We start from the raw sequence: 20,205 nt of genomic DNA, 5'->3' as shown, positions 1-20,205 counted from the left end.
AATGTCCGTGAAAAGTTCTTTTGGAGCCTTCAACGGACGAAGAAATGGAACACCCTGGTCAATTCTCATTTGCCGAGCAGCCCTGTCAATATTGCACGGAGTCGCAGTAAATTCTTCGTCAAATAAAGACGGGACATATCCCGGAGTGCAGCTTCGCAAGTAAATGAGTTTTCCTAGACTTGAGGTTTCAGCATCAGTACGCAACACAGCATCAGGAACAGTAGAAAAAGTAGTTGTCTGAACAATGGAAGGGTGGATCGGCCCCCATGGATGAAAATCTATGGAGGACTCGTTGTCGAAGACATCCACGAGCTTCACACCGGTTTTAGGACGTCTCTTCTGCCAACGGAGTATTCTCGAACCACCATACAAACTGCTGAGTGAAGTCGCGGGAACATGAGCATAGCTTTTGAAATGTTCCCATAAAAACGCCTGAAGAAAAGCAATGTGGATATGCGACTCCACCTTCTTATACCCATTGGAAGCATGCATGTCCGTCGTTAAGACATCCAGATGAGAATACAGTGATCCAAGAAGCAAGGCACCTAGGGGAAGGACCTCACCTTTTGCCATCCTTATAGCAAACATAACAAGGTCTCCTCTTCTGGTCTTTCTTCTAGAACCGTCGTCGAATATGTCTCTGGATAACCACAAAGACAGGAATGCAATCACGCTGAGATCGTCTTCCAACTCCTGACCGGGTTTCGGGTCTGCAGGAGACCACTCCGACGCCCACCAAGTGTAAAAGAATTTCGCGTCTTTCTTCTCCTTCTCCAGATCATCGAATTCTCCCGCCTTTCGAAGTATAGCATTATAATCACGACGTTCTGCATCAGAAAGTTTATAGAAGAAGCTTCCAGCGACAGGCAGGTTCATCAATCCATTTACGCTTTCCAGAGTAATGGTCATCTCTCCCCATCTACATATGTCTGTATGAGTAGAGGGACGCCACCGAGAAATGAAAGTGATCAAGCCTGCAACATCTTTCTTAACTTGAAGAGTGGCGGATGCCATGACCGCATCAAGGATTTGCGCTTTGATCAAATTAGCCTTAATACTCTTATTATTCAGCATGCGCCTCATCCATCCTTCATAAGGACCCAGCGGGGTATGACAAATCTTGAAGTCAATAGGTGAAGGTGGATACTCATTTCTCCGAAGACAGAATCTCATCACAAGTGCTGAAGAAGAGGATGGATCAGCTTCCATATTTTCTGAACCAGAGAGCAGGACTATCTTGTGAGAAGGATGTTTTCTAATGTTCGGAAAATACACGGTGAACAACTCATCATCTATGTTTGGCATATCTTTGAAGCTGTCAACACTCCCTGACTTGGTATCAACATTATCCCCAGAAGACATCTTAACAGGAGCCCTTTTGTTCATTCTACAATAAAAGGCAGGGGAGTCAGTACTTGCATGAAAACGCATGGGATCTGTAGTCAGACACGACAGAACACACATTCACGTTGGAGTACACAAGGCTGGGACAATCATTCAAACAAGGCTGGTATTGGGCCATGCAAGCAAGATTGATATCATGACAGTAGGCTGGTGTTGGGTCACGTCAAGCCGGTATTGGTCATCAAAGTCACAAGTTTGGTGTTGGGTCACGTCAAGCCGGTACAGGACCGATCAAGGTCACAAGTATGGTATTGGGACACGTCAGCAAGCAAGACCGGTCGAGGTCACGAAACTGGTATAGGGTCGATGTTCAATCAGGCGTACATAGTGGGACTCACGTTCAACCGAGCATATATGGTGAGGCCCGCATTCATTCGCACGTATTATAACACGGTTTTCTTTATTCATGGGAGTCGTGTCTACGAAATTCAAGCCAAGGGTTTTTCAAGTTATAACCTAAAAGCTAGGTTTTGCATGCAACAATGAAAAGGAAGCAAAAACAACATGTTCATGGATTCGCGGATTGTTTTACTAAGCAATCCTGGCAATATCGACGGTTTTGCTAACTAATCATGATATATCTTGCAAAAAGAGTTTACCTAAGAAATTAAGGTTTGCAAAAAAAAAACGTGAGAACAAGGGAGAACGGACGAAGTACCTACCTTGTGCGTGTGCGGTGGCAGCGGCAAATTCCGGTGACGGTAGCAACGGCGGCAACGTCAGCGGGAGCGGCGGTAGGAGTCACGGACGGGAGCTGCCAAATAAAAAGAAAATGCGTGAGAAAATAAAAAGGGGTCGGTCCCTTTTATAAGCAAACAATTGGAAGAATCTCAATAGAACAAGGATTCCTCTTTTGATTGGATTCCTCTTGTGATTGGATTCCTCTTTTGATTCAGACGCCCAAGGAAGGAAACCGGTCCCACCCAAAAATTCCATACTTGCACGGCACGATCACATGGACAATTGCTAGCAGTCGGTCAAAGTCCTTCCGGGTAAGCTTCCTTTATCTTGTCTTTCTCACATAGGTATGTCACCGTCTCATGCCTACCCCACAATAGTGTAACCATTATATGCTAGGCAGGGGACTTAATGTTGATGGTGGATTTTCATTTGAGGCTAAAATTGTAAAAGCCAAAATTACGCGCTGACATCCTGCAAAGGATAAAGCCACTAATAAAATGATGAATACTTCTTCACTTCGCTAATTCATCCAGGTTGGATCATGTAGCAACAATCTCTTATACCCTGTGAATTTATAGCGTTATCAATTAATACATGACTAGCCTTGTATTTCCTGTTCCGCTGAACTCTCATTATTAGTGCAGCATGACGACTGAGTGTTGCTCTCAGCAGAGTAACATGAATCTCCAAACGTTGATAATGAGGTATGCACGAAATACTCGTACAAGCTACATCTCTCGGTGTGTTATACTAGCCCGATTAAACATATTTGAATCTGGACTGTTCATATCAGTCTCAGAAATAATCACGGCCACACAAGTCGGCCGCACGATTTAACCAGCCTAGACTATCCTCAGCAGGAGCAGGCTACTACATTAATGACCACCAGCAGGCCCACTTATGCCCTGGTCGGTCGAATACCTACCATGCCTCCCAAACTACCACCGAGCACCATCCTGAAGTTGGATGTCCAGACTGGTATGGAACAGCTTGGAGGAATCGTACAAACAAAGGCCGCCTATGGAAGTCTCAAGTTCATCACGTCCGTCCAACTTCACTGGCGTGGTTGGACGGCGTGGATCAGCCCAAAGACGGTCGAACAAGCACCGTGGTGTACACCGGCGGACCTTCTTCCTACCTGCATGACCGACTCTTCCTTAACCTGAACAGACTGCAATATACGTTTGTCCGAAGTTGTATCAGCGTGAAGAATTGAGGGTCGTAGGAAATTCCACTAAAGGTCCCAAATTGATCACGACCATCCAATTTCACCGGCATGATTGGATGGCTTAGATCGGACCCATAGCCACCAGACAGGTATTGGCGCGTTCACCACCGGTCCAACATGGGCCCCACATGGTCGGCCTCCCAAAAAGAGAAACGTGGCTTGCCAATTCGTTCATCCAAAGCATCTTGGACGTGAAACCCTAATTAGGGTTTGCGGCACATCACATGTATCGCAAATCAGTCTCAACCTTTCATCTTCGCAGGCATAGATGAAGGGTGTAGATGTAGATTCAAACGGCCCAGAGCATGTTAACACAATCTCCGTGGGCCCTCCTACATACATGACTAATCGGTCAAGACCAACTATGGTTGGTCGTCTCGATTCGTGCGCCCAAACTAGGCATGGCCACGCGTTTTCAACTGCAAATCGATCTCGACCACTCAATTTTGCCGGACAAATTGAGTGGCTTAGATCACATCTTCACGGGACAGTAAGGTACGGACGTGTACACTGGCCTGCCGGCTACACGCCTGACTGATCGGCCAGGACCGACCATGGTTGGTCGTCTTGAAACGCGCGCCCGAAGTAGGGACGACGTGCGGTCTTCAATTGCTTTGCTGCATGGGATTTCTGTCGCAAATCAATCTCAGCCGCTCCTCTTTGCCAGACAAATTGAGTGGCTTAGATCGCATCTCCATGGGACAGTGAGGTACAGACACTTACACCAGCATGTCGTCTACACGCATGCCCAATCGGCCCTGCCAAAACCGTGTCCCATGCTTGGATTCGTCCAAGCTAAAGGTTGGTGTTCGAGCACCTCCTAAACCCTAATCCGACGGTCGCAGATGTGGGTCGCAAGCCATCTCGTCCGTCCAACTTCACCAGCTTGGACGGACAGCCTAAGACAGGAGTTAGGAGACCAGTGAGGCATCACCACGATCACCGTCCACCACTCTTCCACACAAAGCGATCGGCCAAGTCAGGACTTACCTGTACAACCTCCAAACGATCACTCGAAGATGGCTGGACGTGATGCTATTATAAGATGCTTAATCCGCGAGTTACTTCGTTAAGCCTTAAAACAGCGATGCTTCACACATGCTGAATATATTCGATGCATTACCTGCATAAAATACACACGATACTTAACAAGTATCGACTTCCTAGATAACTTAGTTATTTAATCTAGCATCACATGCTACCTTTTGTGGGTCGCACGGTCCACACATTCGAGACATCAAACATGTCACAAACTGGGGGATACTTACTGGGGTATTGGTCTGGCGGTTTACAGCGTGCAGCGCACAACGCGCCATCACAAGAACGTGTCCGGAAGACATGGACGGTTAGTGATGATGGGAGAAGTGGGCAAGACTGATCGTGTGACACTAACACACGCAACTCCACTACTCTATCACTCCACTTTCTCCACTTCCCATGAGAGACGTGGGTTAGGCTCAATGACTTGTATAAATAGGTTTTCCTCCCTATTTCCAAGACAGAACAAGACAACAGAAACCAAGTGTTGATACAACCGTATTCCAACACCAAAACTGATAGCTTACATTCTGCAAGCCAGTTCAGCTTTTTGATACAAGTCATACACAGCCAACACCTCCACAATCTCAACACCTTCTTCGCTTCCTTCCCTAAGATCAACCCCATCTCCTTCACTTTGTGACCGAAGCAAGTCTGGAACGACCATTTCTTGGTTTAGGCCAGAGTTGTACAGATTGATTTCTCGAATCTAGAGCACTCCCGTGCAGTGCATTTGTTTAGGGTTTAGATTCATTTCTCATCCACACACCCCAAATTACCAAAACCGGCAGAAATCGTTTTCACCCATAAACATGCAGTAAAGATAAAAAACTTGAGTTCAAGCCTTTAGGAATAAATTTTCTCTTCCATCAAAATTGAATTGCTGCCACAAGATCATTTTGAATGATTTCCCAGCAAGTTTTATAAAATACTCCAGAGTATCCATCTGGACCAGGAGAACTATCTGAGTCTATTGAAAAGACTGTTTCTTTTATTTCTTCAGCTGTGGGAGTAGAATCAAGCATTTGTTGATCTTCAGCAGTGATTAACTGAGGAATGACATCAAGTAGTTTTTTCACTATTTGTACCTCTTTGAATTGAAATCTTTTCTCAAAGAAATCAACAAGTTCAGATGAGATTTTTTCTTGATCAGTGATGATATTGCCATTTACATCTTCTAATTCACTTATTTGATTGATGGATTGCCTTATCTTTATATTTGTGTGAAAGAAGCTTGTATTAGATGAACCTTCCTTGACCCACTTAATTCTTGACTTCTGCTTCAATAAAGTATTGTGTTGGACTTCTCTGCTTGATAGTTCATTTTGAGCTTCCACTAGTGATTGTAGAATTTCTTCATTAAAAGGTTCATCATCTGAATTTTGCATTGCAATTCTAACTTTAGCTTCAGCTTCTTGAATCTTGACATTAACATTTCCAAATACCTTCCAGTTCCAGTCATTTAGTATCTATTTAAGATTCTTCATTTTCCTCATGAACACAAAAGCTGGATCACCATGAACTTCATTCATCCAACTGTCTTTAACTACTTGAAGGAACTCTGGATGTTGTATCCACATTTTTTGAAACCTTTTAGGTGTATTTTTTGGCTTTGGAATATTTACACACACCCCTAACAAAGGAGCATGATCTGAAACCATTCTTAAGCCTACTTTATATCCCCAATCACCATATCTTTGAAGCCATTTCTGATTAAAAACCACTCTATCTAGATTACATAAAATTCTCTTTTTTCCATGTTGAAAATTGGACCAAGAAAATTCCAAACCTGTCTTAGGATCCTGTATAAGTTCATAATTATTCAAGCAAGTTGTGAAGTCCAATAAAGCAGTTTTATTTGGAGCTCTACCACCTACTTTTTCTGCAATATAGGTTACCACATTAAAATCACCCAAGACAATCCATGGCTTCTGCAATTCACTGATTATTTCCATTTCAGACCACATGAATTTTCTTTGGTTGATTCCAACATGAGCATGAACTCCAGAAACTAAGACTTCCCCGCCACTAACAATGATCATTTGACTTGACATAGAAATAACTTGAGGAGTTGATATATTCTTATTCCAGAATAACCATATGTTTCCTTTTGAATTTGAAGAAGTAGAATTGTGAATTACCATACTTTCCATACCTGGCAGATTTAACTTTTTACAAAATGAAGCATTACAAAAAACCTTTGGTTCAGCTATCCATACTAGTGCAGGACTAAATTGGTTAACATAAGACCTTAATTTATCTTGGGCACTTGGTCTTCTAAGGCCCCTTAAATTCCAATATATGGTTTTCATTGATTGGATTGGGGGGTTTTAACCCTTTTTCCAGGATTTTTCCTAAAATTGTATTTAGTTGGAACAATCTTACTGACCTTTAGCTGCTCATATGTTTTGAAATTAGAAGTACTTGCAGAATTATTCTTCCCTGATGCATTATCAATCACCATTTCTTTTTCTACTATTTTGGCCCAAGATGTAACTGGAATAGCTTCTTTTGTCACCTTTCCATTACTTCCATTCACAAATTTAATAAAGCTATTTTGCACTGAATTTTGTTCTGCTACTTCTAAAAAATTTGGTATTTCTATAATTACTGACTCTTCTTCAGCTTGCTCATTTACTAGAGAATCAAACCTACCAGTCTTAGGAGATGCAACTTCTACTGAAGAACTAATAATTGTTGTTGTATCAATTGAATTTACTACTGAGTCTTCTCCTCTGGCAGCAGGATCACAAATATCAAAAGGAACATCTGATTTGTTTTTGTGTGAAACTACTCTATAAGAAGGAGCATGAGTTTTATTTTTGTTTCTTTCCACATAACACTCAGTGATTAAATGACCAACTATTTTGAAGGTGGTGAAAAACTTTGGACAATCATGAATCAATACCTCCTGGAAGAAGCCTCCATATTTTGTGTTAATCCAAATTTTGCTAGGTATTGATTGAGCAAAGTCCACCTCAACCAATACATTAGCATAATACCCAATTTCACACTTTGTAGTAGCTACATCAATCTTAATTGGATTCCCAATTTTCTTACAGATCTCAAATAAAAAAATTTCTTTCCAGAATTCAAGTCCTAAACCTGGAAAACGAATCCATACTTGAGCTTTGGAACTTCTGACAATTGCAGGACGAAAATTCGATACCCAGTTTCTAACTCCGAGAATTTGATAATTAATCTCCCATTGTCCATCTTTTGATATAATCTCGATCAACTTCATTATCCAATTTAATGGTGAAAAAACCTTTACCTAATGGGATGAGTTTAAAATCCCCAGTAAGTTTCCACTGTTGCTTGAGAATCATAAAAGCATCGCTAAACTTTGTATTTTCTAAATTTAATCTTCAAATAAGTGAAAACTCCAAGGATTTATAGCTTCTTCAAATAAATCATCAGGTAAGTTTATTGATGGAACATTTTTTTCAACTGAAAATCCTAATTTTTCACCATGATATTCATTAATTGGAGTGGTTTTAGGACCAGAATCCATTGGAAAACCACGTAATTAAACGCTATCAATCATGGAGAATCAGAAAATCAACTAATATTCACCTGAATTAATGAAGTTCTGTCTCGAGAACGAAGAAAAAATTGACCGATTCACACTGAGTTGATCGCCTTTCTCGTCTCCGATTCAGAGCTCTCTCCTCTCTCCTGAATGCTTAACAATATTCACCTCACTACCTTGACGGTGTCCCTCATGCTTCGTGCATTTATTCCAATTCTAGATATGAATTTTAGAATAAACCTGATATTCAGTTTCCTTACAAACTGATGCATAGTATAATGTCTCCTTTCTTTGTCAAGATCAGAAGTACATTCCATAGAGGTACAATTTGCATATATGACGACCCGTCACTTCTTTAGAAGCCTATTATCGGAGCTTCACATTCCAATAGAGGGGCTTCACTAATAGGACCAAAATGAGTCACCGGTTAGTAATTTCATAAACCCCTTATCTAAAATATTTTCATAATGACTAAACAACCCTCATTAAATTAGTCTAATTACCTAATGATTAGATTAGTGAATTTCTTTTATACTTAATGAAAAACTAAATCAGATAAACTGTTAGTTTTGGTAGGAAAAAAGTAGAGGGATTCTTTTTTTGGGGGATTTCTTTTTAAGACCCTAGATTTTAATTCACCCAAAGCGAAGAAATCAATGACCGAAAGTAATCAAATATGCATCTAACTTAGCTAAAGTTGGTGATAATATGTAAACAATTGAAGTTTTTAGAATTTCAAAGCGATTTACGGTAGGGTTCTTCATTCGTATCCAACCGTAAGACAAATTTACGGTTAGGTAATGATGAACTCCTAACCGTAACGGATTAAAATCGGAAAAAACCAACCACAAACCGGTTACAATAGGGTTTTTGTATTTCAAAGTCAACCTTAAAAAAATTACGGTTGGGTTCCGGTCTTTCGTATCCGACCATAACTCAAAGTTTTAACTTTTTTTTAACGGTTGGGTTTTGGTCTTTCATGTCCACAGTAACTTATTTGTGTTTTTTCTTCTTTCTTTTCTTCAGTTATTTCAGTTTTTTTTTTTTTTTTTTTTTTTTTTTTTTTTTTTTTTTTTTTTTGACTTGGAAGGTGAAGTGAGGAAGAAAAGGAAAAGAAGATCTTTAACTTTGATGGCCGCACATCTTCTCTTCAAATGGGAACGACTCCTTACGGATTAGAAAAATAAGAGAATCTTTGTATATCATTTTTCACAAAATCGAAACGTTTAAATATATTCATGAGGCATCGTCTTCCTCTTTTCGTGATATTAATCTTCAATTACTCGTAACCTTATGCGTTTTCATTGCTCAAGCGTTTTGACTTACACAAACAAAGATTTGGAGATCTTATTAGAGCAAGTCTTATGGAGGAATCCATCCATCTTTCATCTTCCACGCCACCTCAGCACTTGGAACTATGGATGGAAGCGCAAGTGTAATGGTGGAATAGTGAAAACGCTATTCTTAATAACACTAAAAAAACGTTATTAAGAATAACACTAAAAAAAAGCTATTAAGAATAACACTAAGTGCTATAAGAATAGCGTTTTTTTCTCAGTCGTTAGATTTCAACAACTCATTTTAAATCTACGGATAAAAAAACGATATTCTTAATAGCACTGAGTGCTATTCTTATTAGCGTTTCTTGTCTTCTACTGCGCAATTCTTATTGGGGTTCACATGGATTCCACGGACCCTTCCACAAAACCGTGGAACTCTGTTTGGATTTTCTGTGGAACACCCCAACTTGGAAGTCTCTAGACTTGACATTCCATGATTTTTCCACACTTGGATTAGGTTGGGTTTCACCATAAGACTTGCTCTTAGTTCTTACCTAGCCAACAAGAAATATATGGTTGGAGATGCTCGGCTGGCTCAAAGTCAAGGCAATCAATTAAATTAAGTAAAGTAAATTTGTCCTCATATTATGGTCATTGGATATTTTCTAATCTATGGCCCTTAATAGTGTAGAATTTAAGCAGAAATTTTGAGTGATAGGATCTGCTCACACCTAAAATAACACAAGATCTTTTTACGATTACTTACAAAAAAAAATAAAAATCCAACCGTATCAAAAATTACGGTTGGGAAATACTTGAATGAAATCCAATCATAACTGATTTTAAAAAAAACAAACAAAATTGATTACTTATATTGTTACTCAAGAATATTTACGTTTATTTTATTTTTTTTGAAGTCGATCCCAACAGTAAAAGTATTTACGGTTAGAAACTTAACCGTAACTGGTTTTGAAAACCTAATTTCTCTGCCCATCTTAATAAATCAAACAATTTGAAACACAAAAGTGGGAAAAAATAGATGGGTTTGTGTCAAACATCATAAAACCGTTAGGTGTGGTCGAGGAATTTGAAATTGGTCACCGTTTTCATCTTGGTTATCTTGATTGGGTTGTTGATTATAAATTCTTAGTTGGATTGTTGTTGATTACCACCACTGCGATTGATTAAGAGAAGAGATGAAAGAAAAATTGATTTAGATTTTGATTTTAGTTTTAGGTTCTGATTTGATTTTATTAGGTTTAAATAGATGAAAGGACAATTTAGACTTCTTAAATGCCTTTAGAACACCCCCTAACCAATTAAATAGACTTTAAAATCATAAGTGAAGCCCCTCTATTGAAATGTGACGTCCCAATAATAGACTTTCTTCTTTAAGTTACTATGCTCGACATTTGGAAACAGGAACCAAAATGAAAAATCTTAGCATAGTCTAATCTTCGACCACTTCGTCTGAAAATCGTATAATTGTTGTTTTGTATTCTCTACACCCACCCTATCCTAACGAGCAAGTTGAAAAACTCAAGCACCTTGTTCACTTTGCCACCCATATTCATATTACTCAAATAATAAGTAGGTGAAATTGTAAGATTTTCAAGTAGGAATATGATCTGCAGGAACAAAATATGATTCACATTTTATCATCTGACAATTGTCGAATCGAATAGGAATATGATCAATAAAAGAACCTGATACCAACAATATGCTAATAAGAAAAACATAAACCAGTATATCTTTCGTAAATAAATCATGTACATGTAAACATTCGAATGTGGTTTTAAGTTGAAGCTTTTCTGTTTTTTACTAAAAGAAAGAAGTTCGGGAAGAACACACTTGTTAACCATGGGCGTGCAATTGTATGAAATTTTGTCAACTTATAGTAGGTTTAAACCACACTTCCTTATGGTTATGACTCAAGTGGGTTATGCATTTCTCTACTTCATAACTGAAGCTTCCTTCAACCATGGATTGAATCCTCATGTTTACATTACTTATCGCCACATTGTGTCTGGTTTTGCCGTACTGCCTTTCGCTTATTTTCTGGAAAGGTAATATTAGCTAACATCAATTTTTTGGAATAATCCTTGAACAAGTCTGAACAGTTTCCTCGGTTAATACAAATTTTCTCTGCTTTTTCAGAAAAGTAAGACCCAAGCTGACACTGGCATTGTTTGCCGAGATATTTGTTCATTCTCTCCTCGGGTAAGCTAGGTTGCATATATATGTAAAGTAAAATTGAACTTAGGAATTTCTATCAGAAACTTGATATGATGAATTAAAGTAACTGAACGAATTGTTTTCTTACAGGGTTAGCTTAACTCTAAACATGTACTTTGCAAGCTTGAAATATACGTCTCCAACCTTCCTCGCTTCTATGGTCAACACGATTGCTTCTCTAACTCTTATCATCGCAGTTGTCCTGAGGTGGGGATGTACAATAATTAGTCATAAAATTATGAACAAATGTACTTTCTCTGGTGCACTCATCTCAAATATATTTTTTCTTCTCAAAAATTTGTTTTGTGTAGGTTGGAAGTTATTGATATCAAGAGCATCCGTGGAGTGGCAAAAGTTCTTGGGACCGTAGTTTCCTTGGCCGGTGTCATGACCATGACATTATACAGAGGACCTGCAGTAAAAAATCTATGGAGTGCTATAATCCACATTGGAGGAAATAGTACGATTCAAGAAAATTGGTTGAAGGGTTCAGTTCTTGTTGTTGCTAGCTGCATAACATGGTCCATGTGGTACATCATGCAGGTTTAAGTCCACCAGAAACTGGATCACCTTTAGCTTTTCAATGCTTTCTCTAATAACCATTCCTGATCATTCTTTTGATGCTTTTTCTTTTTCTTCCTGAATATGGGTATACGCTAATGTTACAAAATGCAAATTGTAGGCCATTACATTGAAAAGGTACCCAGCACCACTTTCATTGACAACATGGATGAGCTTTGTTGGCGCTGCGCAATCAGCTGTCTTCACTGTGATCGTACAGCATAAACCAAAACCATGGGCTATTGGCTTCAACATAGACTTATGGGCTATCATCTATTCTGTAAGAAAAATTTACGTTTTTCCACCATTATAGGGTTCACCAAATCGTGACTAAATGTATGGATGAAACATGGCAGGGAGTGGTGTGCTCTGGCTTAATAGTTTTCATCCAACTATGGTGCACTGAAAAGAAGGGTCCAGTTTTTGTTACTATGTTCAATCCTGTTTCAACAGTATTGGTGGCAGTTTTGGCATATTTTGTTTTAGGTGAAAGACTGTATATGGGAAGGTAAGTCAAAGTTGTAGCCTGTTATACATGCAGCCATGCTTTTTTGGTACATTTTACTGTAAAAATTGTGTCATTTTTTAAAACATTTTTTCTCTTTGAAATTTTGTAGCGTCATAGGAGGAGTTATTGTCATTTTTGGTCTCTACACTGTGTTGTGGGGTAAAGAAGGGGATAAAGAACTTCAAACCGAGCTTCATGCACCCTCCAGTTCGAGTGATGAAGAGCAAAAGGAAACAAAGATACAAATTTCTTCGATGGAGATGGTGGTGAAATCTGAAGAAAAGCCTAAAAGTGATGCAAATACATAGTTGCAAAGTTCCCGTTCCACACTTGAGCTAGTTTTACCAAGATTTTCACAAACTTGACCGAGGCGCGTTTTAGATTAACTTTTCCTTTCCCAAATGCGGATGTAACCAAGTTAGATATCAATCAAATTGAAGAATCTATAATTGGTTTCAGATGCCCCGTGATTTACATAATATTGAAGAACGAAAAGCAGCACTACTATAATATGAAGTATTCTTCCATCCAATGGGTCGTAGACTGATCATGCGATAGTGCTCCCTCTCCCTTTTCACTTTCTGACTGTAAACCACATTAATCCCTAAACTTATTTAAAACTAAAAAAGTTCAGAATGATGCATGCTTCATGCTTGAATGCACTTCTCTTTTTTTTTTTTAAAAAGGGGGGTTAAAATTGATAACTGGATGCCGAGGAGGCATAGATTACAGAGAGTTACAAGGGAAAAAAAATAAAGATAAAGATAAACAATACAGTTTAAACTAGCAAGCATCAACTTAGGAGAGCTCATGCGCCCAAACAATACATACACCAACTTAATGCCATCCCAATCACTTCGGATAAAGCTTTTCCTCCCACCTAGCCACCAGATCTTCAAAGTATAATCCACCGAATACTTTGGATGGAAGTCCCCACTGATATAAGATAGCTTTGACCGCAATAATTGTGTCGGCTTCATTTTGGCTTTTATTATGGAAGAATCGTCTATTCCTCTCCAACCAGACAGCTCACCAGATAGCATGCGGAAGGCAATTCCAAATAAAATTGTGCCTGACATCAGGCCACTTTCTTGTCCACCCATCAAGGCACATCCCTGTCGTGAAAGGCATTGCTGTATTCATTCCTGTGTATTTCAGAAAGTAGCTCCACACCTCATAAACAAAGGAACAATGAAGTAAAATGTGGCTGTTAGTTTCCTCCTCCATGAGGCACAGCTTACATCTAATATCCGTTGTTGGTGGTACCACTGCTCGTCTTACCAATACATCCATAGTAGGTGAAGCATTCCATAGTGTAGCCCAAATGAAGAAGGATACTTTTATAGGGATTATATCATTCCACAAAATATGGGGGTTTGTGAAGTGAATTTCTTCTTGGTATGTCTCCTCAATTTGAACATTGTAGCACGATTTAGCGGAGAACTCACCTGTAGCCGAGTGAAGCCAAACTCTGCGATCCGGAATATTGGATATTATTTCTGCATTGCCAATATCATGCACCAATAATAAAGCCACAAATGTGGCTTGAATGCACTTCTCAAGCCACAAATGTGGAATAATAAATAATCCCTGTAACTTAGAGCGAGGGTTGAGCTCGGTCTTTAATGTCTGCTCGAACTTTACATGTTGGAGAGGACTTCTGCGAGAGTTATACCAGAGCTGTGGGATTGGTCTCTCACAAAGTGCCAAAACCACTTGTCATGATAATACATTGGCCAAACCAGGGGCAGTATTAGGGGATATGTGAGGTTGCTCATTACCAGATCTGTAATACCTGCTTTTCCATAAAAAAAATGAAGGGTATTCTAATTGAGTGGTAATGATGTCACAATCCATGAACACTTAAAGTGGTGCTAGGCGGAAGAGTTATTATCTGTTGTAGCCTTGTGGGTTAATATCTTATTCTTAAAGCTTAACTAGACAGTGATGAAAGAATATCTTTTCCGTTTCTTATATTTATTTATTTCATTTCTGTACAAATAATATGCCGGGAAGTAATCAAGCCCTACATAAGAACATGATGCTAACAACATGCAAAAGAATAATTAATCAAACTCTTCTGCAGTCATGTGACATGTACTGTATCTTTTCCAGTTTAGGCGTAAGGAAATTAACAAAAACAGGAGACGTTGGAGCTGACATTTAGATCGAGAGATTACGAATGGCAGTTATGTTATGTGTACTTTGGCGAACTTATTGTAGGAAATTCAAACCGCACCTTCTAATGCTTATTTCATAACTGAAGCTGCTTTCAATCATGGAATGAATCCTCATGTCTATGTAACTTATCGGCATGTTGTATCTGGTTTAGCTGTGCTGCCTTTCGCCTATTTCCTAGAAAGGTATTAAATGCGAAATTATGCACGTATTCAACTTACTCATAGTTGTTTTTCTGAAACTTTTTTCCTTGCAGGAATGTAAGGCCGAAGTTGACATTAGCATTGTTTACTGAGATATCTGCACTATCACTTATCGGGTAGGGTAAGGGTTCCTGAATTAAGGAGTTTTCGTGAATTCAGTTAATTTCTTGATTTAATGGTTAAAACCAAGTTTCTTTCAAGATCACAGGGTCTGTTTAACTCTGAATATGTACTTTCTTAGCATGAAATATACCTCACCAACTTTCATTGCGGCGATGATCAACACAGTTGCTTCTTTGACTCTTGTAATTGCAGTTGTCTTGAGGTGGGTACACATGTGGAAAAATTTATATTATCAAAGACCCATACAAAATCTTTCTTCTCAACTGCATACCTTTAGCTTGTACTTCCTATATGTATGTCAAATGAAGGTTAGAAGTTCTTGAGTCTTGACATTAGAAGAAGCCGAGGGATGGCAAAAATTCTTGGAACCTCAGTTTCCTTCGCTGGTGTACTGACCATGACATTGTTCAGAGGACCTGCAATTAGAAACTTATGGGGTGCAGTAATTCGTATTGAAAGGAACAGTGTCGAGCATGAGAATTGGAGTTCACTCCTTGCTGTTGCTAGCTGCATAATATGGTCTATTTGGTACATCATGCAGGTATTTAGACTAAAGTTTACACAATAGATATGAAGCAACCTAGGGCATGCTAATGATGCATGCAAGATAACGCTGCAGGCCGTTGCATTGAAGAAATACCCTGCACAACTTTCATTAACGGCATGGATGAGTATTCTTGGTGCAGCACAATCAGCAGTCTTAACAGCATTTATAGAACATAGACCTAAAGCGTGGGCAATCGGAATAAATGTGGAACTTTGGGATATCATTTACGCTGTAAGGAGTTTGATGGATTCAGAACAATGTTGAAATGTCACACTTCCAAATATTCTTGAACTCTAAATTGTGAATGGTTCCATGGCAGGGAGTGGTTTGCTCTGGTCTGATAATATACGTACAACTATGGTGCACAGAGCAAAAAGGTCCAGTTTTTGTTACCATGTTTGATCCTCTTTCCACATTAAAGGTGGCTGTCGTGGCATACTTTATTGTTGGTGAAAGATTGTACATGGGTGGAGCAAAGAGGGTGACAATGAACCTCAAACCGATTCTCAAGTACTAACGAATCTGAGCTATGATGAGCATAAGGAAAGCAAGATGCAAATAGCTTCTTAATGCTAGGGAAGGAAATATCCATACCAGAGCCTAATACACGAGGGAATAGTCTAAGCGAGAAATTTATTACTCCTCATGGAAGGGAAAGTTGGGGGAAATTGAACTAATTTCTACTTCAGAGCTAAGAAGATGAAGGAGACAATTCTTGTGATTCTGAAAAACACAAAATATACCACAATATTGATATTGCCTCCATTCAGAGGAATACAGCCTTTCGTCGGGGTTAGTTCAGTAAGATGAAGTTATTCTGCATCAGTTAACATATTTAGACCAAAACTTGTGTGATACAGAAATCCATGAGTTTGATAATCAATGTAATTGTTTCCAGAGACCACTGGATATTGATCAGTTCTTTTATCCTAGAGATGTAGAGATCACATTTTAGACATTCTCTATCATTTGCAGCAAAAAATAAGGCAGATAAAGGTGATAGAGAGATTTACATTTAGTAGCAGGTAAAACTTTTGAACAAGCTTCTGGGAGTGTTGAAAGAACTCTTGTCAAATTTCTAAGCCACGGGAGGCCTGAGAACATGATCTTGAGATGTGTCAAGGGAAGTTTGAGGTATCCAGTGCCACATCGGGTACCCACCATAGTTAGGGTATGCCATCATCTTGTTAACTCCTGGTGTATATGCTGCTGGGTGTGGTGATACAAAACCTGTTGGGAGAACATTCATGGATTTCACCTGTTGCTCTATCCTTTCTTTGTCTGCCTTCAGTAATAGTTTTTCTTCACGAAGCTCATTCTTCTCCGTCTGCAATCGCAACACAAAAATTTAGAGAGCTTTCCGAAAATCAAGATCAAAAAGATGATTTATCATCAACATGGTGTTATAAAGGATAGTCTGCAAACTGAAGGTAAGAAACCCAGCACAGAGGAAATGCTTTTGGTTAGGAAATCTAGCTCCAATACTGAAATAAGTACCCAAAAGGTAAATGTAGGATCCTTTAGTTCAAACATCAAAGGTCTGGCCTAACATTCATACAGACATACTGATTGACACTCTGAGCCATGTTCCAGTCATTTGAGATTTATACAAAGATCATTCAGAAAGAAGATGTCACTTATATCGAGAAGTACCTTCAAACTTTTAATCTCCTCTTGAAGTTTTTCGTTCGAGTCTTTTAGCTCCTGAGTTTCAGTTCTTAGCTGGTTTAATACCCTTATAGCATCACTGAGAATTGCAGATTTGTCAGTTTTGGCAGGTCTCCCAGGCTCCAAAATGGAGCTCAAGTCTGAAAACCTGCATGATAACCATAGGACCTTACATCAGAAATTTGTTGCCAGTAAACTGGATTAGCCTAACAACAAATATCAGAATAGTATGCACTTTTTTAGCTGAAATGACCGTAACACTCCAAATAGTAGACACAATACTGCTAATAAATCAGCTGACAGCCTGACACAGCAAGTCAATATTGAGGGCAGCTAGTTATAGAACTATCTTAAATAAAACAAGGTCCCTTTTTTGTACAACTGAACGAAGATGTTTTCCCCATCAACATGTAAAAAAAGCAGGACAGATATCTCAAAATGGAATGTTCTATTTGCAAATACACAAATACTTGCAACAATCAACAGAGATTTTCCACAACAAATAAAAAAGAAAAAAACAAACTCAAAGAAGCAACACAAACAGATGCATGCCTGTCATTCAGCTTGTCCCTTCGCATTTTTTCACGGCAAGCTTTGGTGCCCAACTTGCTGGATGCCTCATTGCGTGACCTGCACATAACAAGTTCAAATTCTCAAGACAACAAAATCAAATCACCGCTAGCCAACAGTTTCGAATGACCGAAAAATGTCCTCTAACACACTGATGAACAACCCTAATACCAAACATACATCACACTTACCAGATTAACAAGAAACTAAATAGGATATTATCAAAACAAAAACAAAAATAGGGGGTTAGTTTTAGGAGTTGTGTACCTTTTCTTCGTGCCTCCAATTTCTTGAGTTAAAACGCCAGTGGATGAAGGATCAAGTTCCATGCATGAGCTGCAAAATGGAGAATCCAAGTTAAGGGGAAATTTTCCTCCAAAGTTATTAAACACCAAATCTTGCTCACACAGTGATCAAACAAAAGGAAGAAGAACCGAATTAGCGCTTACCCGTATCTATGATTTGTCTAATACACTTGAAAAACAGTAGGTCAATCATTTTTTAGACTACAACTAAGCGACCAATATTGTATATGAAGTAAGGAAATCCCTATCTATAACTTTCAATATTCTACCGCTTGAAATTTAAGAAACACATGAATGCTGTGATGATCTGAAACTAGCATTGATTGCATCAACTGGATACAAAACCCTAAGAATAAAGTGTAGGTTTCTCAAATTTGACCTACAAAATTAAGAATTTTACCAAAACATAACCCTCTCAGCAATTTTACCCATGTAAGATGTGCTTGATAACTTTAGCTACTTTTGTGTAAAATACCCAATTCAAGCAGAAAACATTAAAACCCTAAATTAAAAAAATAAAATCCACAAAACAAACATTTCAATCACAAAAATTAAAACCCAATTACATACCTTTGATTACTCCAATAAAAATCAGTAGAAGCTGCATCTTCAATGATAGCAGAATAATCTATGAGAGGCCAATTATTATCCTCTTGAAATGAATCCATCTGCTTCACCAAACCCTGTAAATCTTTACCCTCTAAATTCCCGAAAACTTAATAATACTTGCAATCCTTTTTTTTCTTTCTTTTCTGTTTTGTTTGTTTCGTTTTTCTTTGCTTTCATGCGCTGGGAGATTTGAGCGGAAAGTAAATCGACGACTCCACAATCACATTCTGATATTTACACTTCGTCAGGACTAATTTACCCTTACACAACTCGGCCACTAACGCATACTTATAAGGGCTGTTTAGGTACTTTAATAAACCTGATGCTACTTAAGCAGAATATTTGGGTCAGAAAAAGTCTGTATTTTCTACTTTCAATTTCAATTTCAATTTCGGGTGAAAAATCTATTTTTCCTTTATTTTTTTTAATTAATTAACATAAGATAAGAAACATCATGGATGAACATTTCCCTAGTAGAATTCATTGCCACGTGTCACAATCTCCTGGTGAAGATATAGGTGATTCATTAGCCGTTAGATTATAATGAGTAGGTTTTTTTTTTTTGAAGCATTGAGTAGGTTAAATGAATGTGCGCCACATTTTTAAGTTCCACGTGGGAGAATCTAGGTTAATCGTACTCGTGTTAAATTAGTGTTGCTAAACCTAGAATTAGTACCCAATTTGGTCAAACGACTTGAATACTTGTAATTAATATATAAAGAGAAACTTACGTAAATACCCTTGATATTTAAGAAGAACTTACATACTTGGTCCCACTAGTAACAAATATCAGATGGATTAATTAACAGAACTTAATATTCTGTTTAAAGTTGACATTTCAGTTAATATCTCCTCTTAGATAATCTCATCGATTGAAATTCTCCATTTTCTTCGCCGATTTTCTTCCCATTAGTTGACTAACACCAAATTCGTCGGCAAATGACATCTACTGCTCCAATTGATCGTGAAGTTTAACCGGAAATATTTTAACTGTTGTCAATGTATTTTTAGATTAACGTTTTTCTTTTTTGCAAAATTTTTAAATAAACATAACAAATTAAATTTTGCTACCTACAAAAAATATTTGATAAGCCCACTTGAGCACCGAAATTAAAAGCCATAGAAACGGAAGTTGAGTTAGTATTAAACTATTTAGTGAAAAGGGTATAAGCGGAATTAATATTTTATAAAAAACATGTAAATCATATTCCAAGACAACAACAATTCCAACAAAATTCACCAAACTCCAAGACAAAAAGTGGGTTATTAATGACTCCTTAACATGTATATAGGGCTGCAAGTTAAGAAGACCCATTAAAAAGAAGGCTATTATTGGGGAGTCACACTCCATTAGAGGGATTTCACTGGGATATCCGGTGACCAAAAATCTGGTTAAGGGAAACTTTTGATTCAATAGCAATTTTTCCAAATTACCCTTCAATTAAAATTAAAACTAAAACAGAATAAAAACTTAATCTAATTTTCACACTTTCAACCTTTTGACTCCTGCTCTCTTCTTCTTCTCCTCTTTCTCT

At 38.3% G+C, this 20,205-nt stretch overlaps 4 protein-coding genes across 6 annotated transcripts; 2 read left to right on the top strand and 2 right to left on the bottom strand.

The window, feature by feature from the left end:
* Positions 1–5,220: 5,220 nt before the first annotated feature.
* On the bottom strand, positions 5,221–7,595 carry LOC113315566. The gene is made up of 3 exons (XM_026563829.1): positions 6,737–7,595; positions 5,983–6,506; positions 5,221–5,796 (listed from the first exon to the last, which is right to left on the bottom strand). The coding sequence occupies exons 1-3, from the start codon at positions 7,593–7,595 to the stop codon at positions 5,221–5,223; spliced, it is 1,959 nt and encodes a 652-aa protein (XP_026419614.1).
* A 3,315-nt stretch (positions 7,596–10,910) lies between these two features.
* LOC113317618 (WAT1-related protein At2g39510-like) lies at positions 10,911–12,999 on the top strand. The gene is made up of 7 exons (XM_026565771.1): positions 10,911–11,229; positions 11,321–11,383; positions 11,489–11,605; positions 11,710–11,941; positions 12,081–12,239; positions 12,316–12,467; positions 12,577–12,999. The coding sequence occupies exons 1-7, from the start codon at positions 11,024–11,026 to the stop codon at positions 12,773–12,775; spliced, it is 1,128 nt and encodes a 375-aa protein (XP_026421556.1). The 5' UTR covers positions 10,911–11,023; the 3' UTR covers positions 12,776–12,999.
* Positions 13,000–14,448: 1,449 nt separating this feature from the next.
* LOC113318843 (auxin-induced protein 5NG4-like) lies at positions 14,449–16,164 on the top strand. Of its 3 annotated transcripts, none has more exons than XM_026567099.1 (5): positions 14,449–14,830; positions 14,902–14,964; positions 15,164–15,512; positions 15,591–15,749; positions 15,838–16,164. In XM_026567099.1, the coding sequence occupies exons 3-5, from the start codon at positions 15,321–15,323 to the stop codon at positions 16,033–16,035; spliced, it is 549 nt and encodes a 182-aa protein (XP_026422884.1). In that variant the 5' UTR covers positions 14,449–14,830; positions 14,902–14,964; positions 15,164–15,320; the 3' UTR covers positions 16,036–16,164. The 3 variants fall into 3 exon arrangements, with proteins under 3 accessions (XP_026422884.1, XP_026422885.1, XP_026422883.1); XM_026567100.1 differs by having other exon boundaries at positions 14,902–14,969; XM_026567098.1 differs by having other exon boundaries at positions 14,902–15,512.
* A 166-nt stretch (positions 16,165–16,330) lies between these two features.
* LOC113318842 (transcription factor bHLH104-like) lies at positions 16,331–18,885 on the bottom strand. The gene is made up of 5 exons (XM_026567097.1): positions 18,632–18,885; positions 18,024–18,092; positions 17,739–17,816; positions 17,172–17,334; positions 16,331–16,845 (listed from the first exon to the last, which is right to left on the bottom strand). Exons 1-5 carry the CDS (start codon positions 18,727–18,729, stop codon positions 16,597–16,599), a joined length of 657 nt encoding a protein of 218 aa, XP_026422882.1. The 5' UTR covers positions 18,730–18,885; the 3' UTR covers positions 16,331–16,596.
* Between the last annotated feature and the right edge of the window lie 1,320 nt (positions 18,886–20,205).

Source organism: Papaver somniferum, chromosome 10 (assembly GCF_003573695.1).
Source record: "Papaver somniferum cultivar HN1 chromosome 10, ASM357369v1, whole genome shotgun sequence".
Lineage (NCBI taxonomy): Eukaryota > Viridiplantae > Streptophyta > Magnoliopsida > Ranunculales > Papaveraceae > Papaver > Papaver somniferum.
Note: the sequence above shows the minus strand (reverse complement) of the source record. Positions and strands in the feature narration are given on the sequence as shown.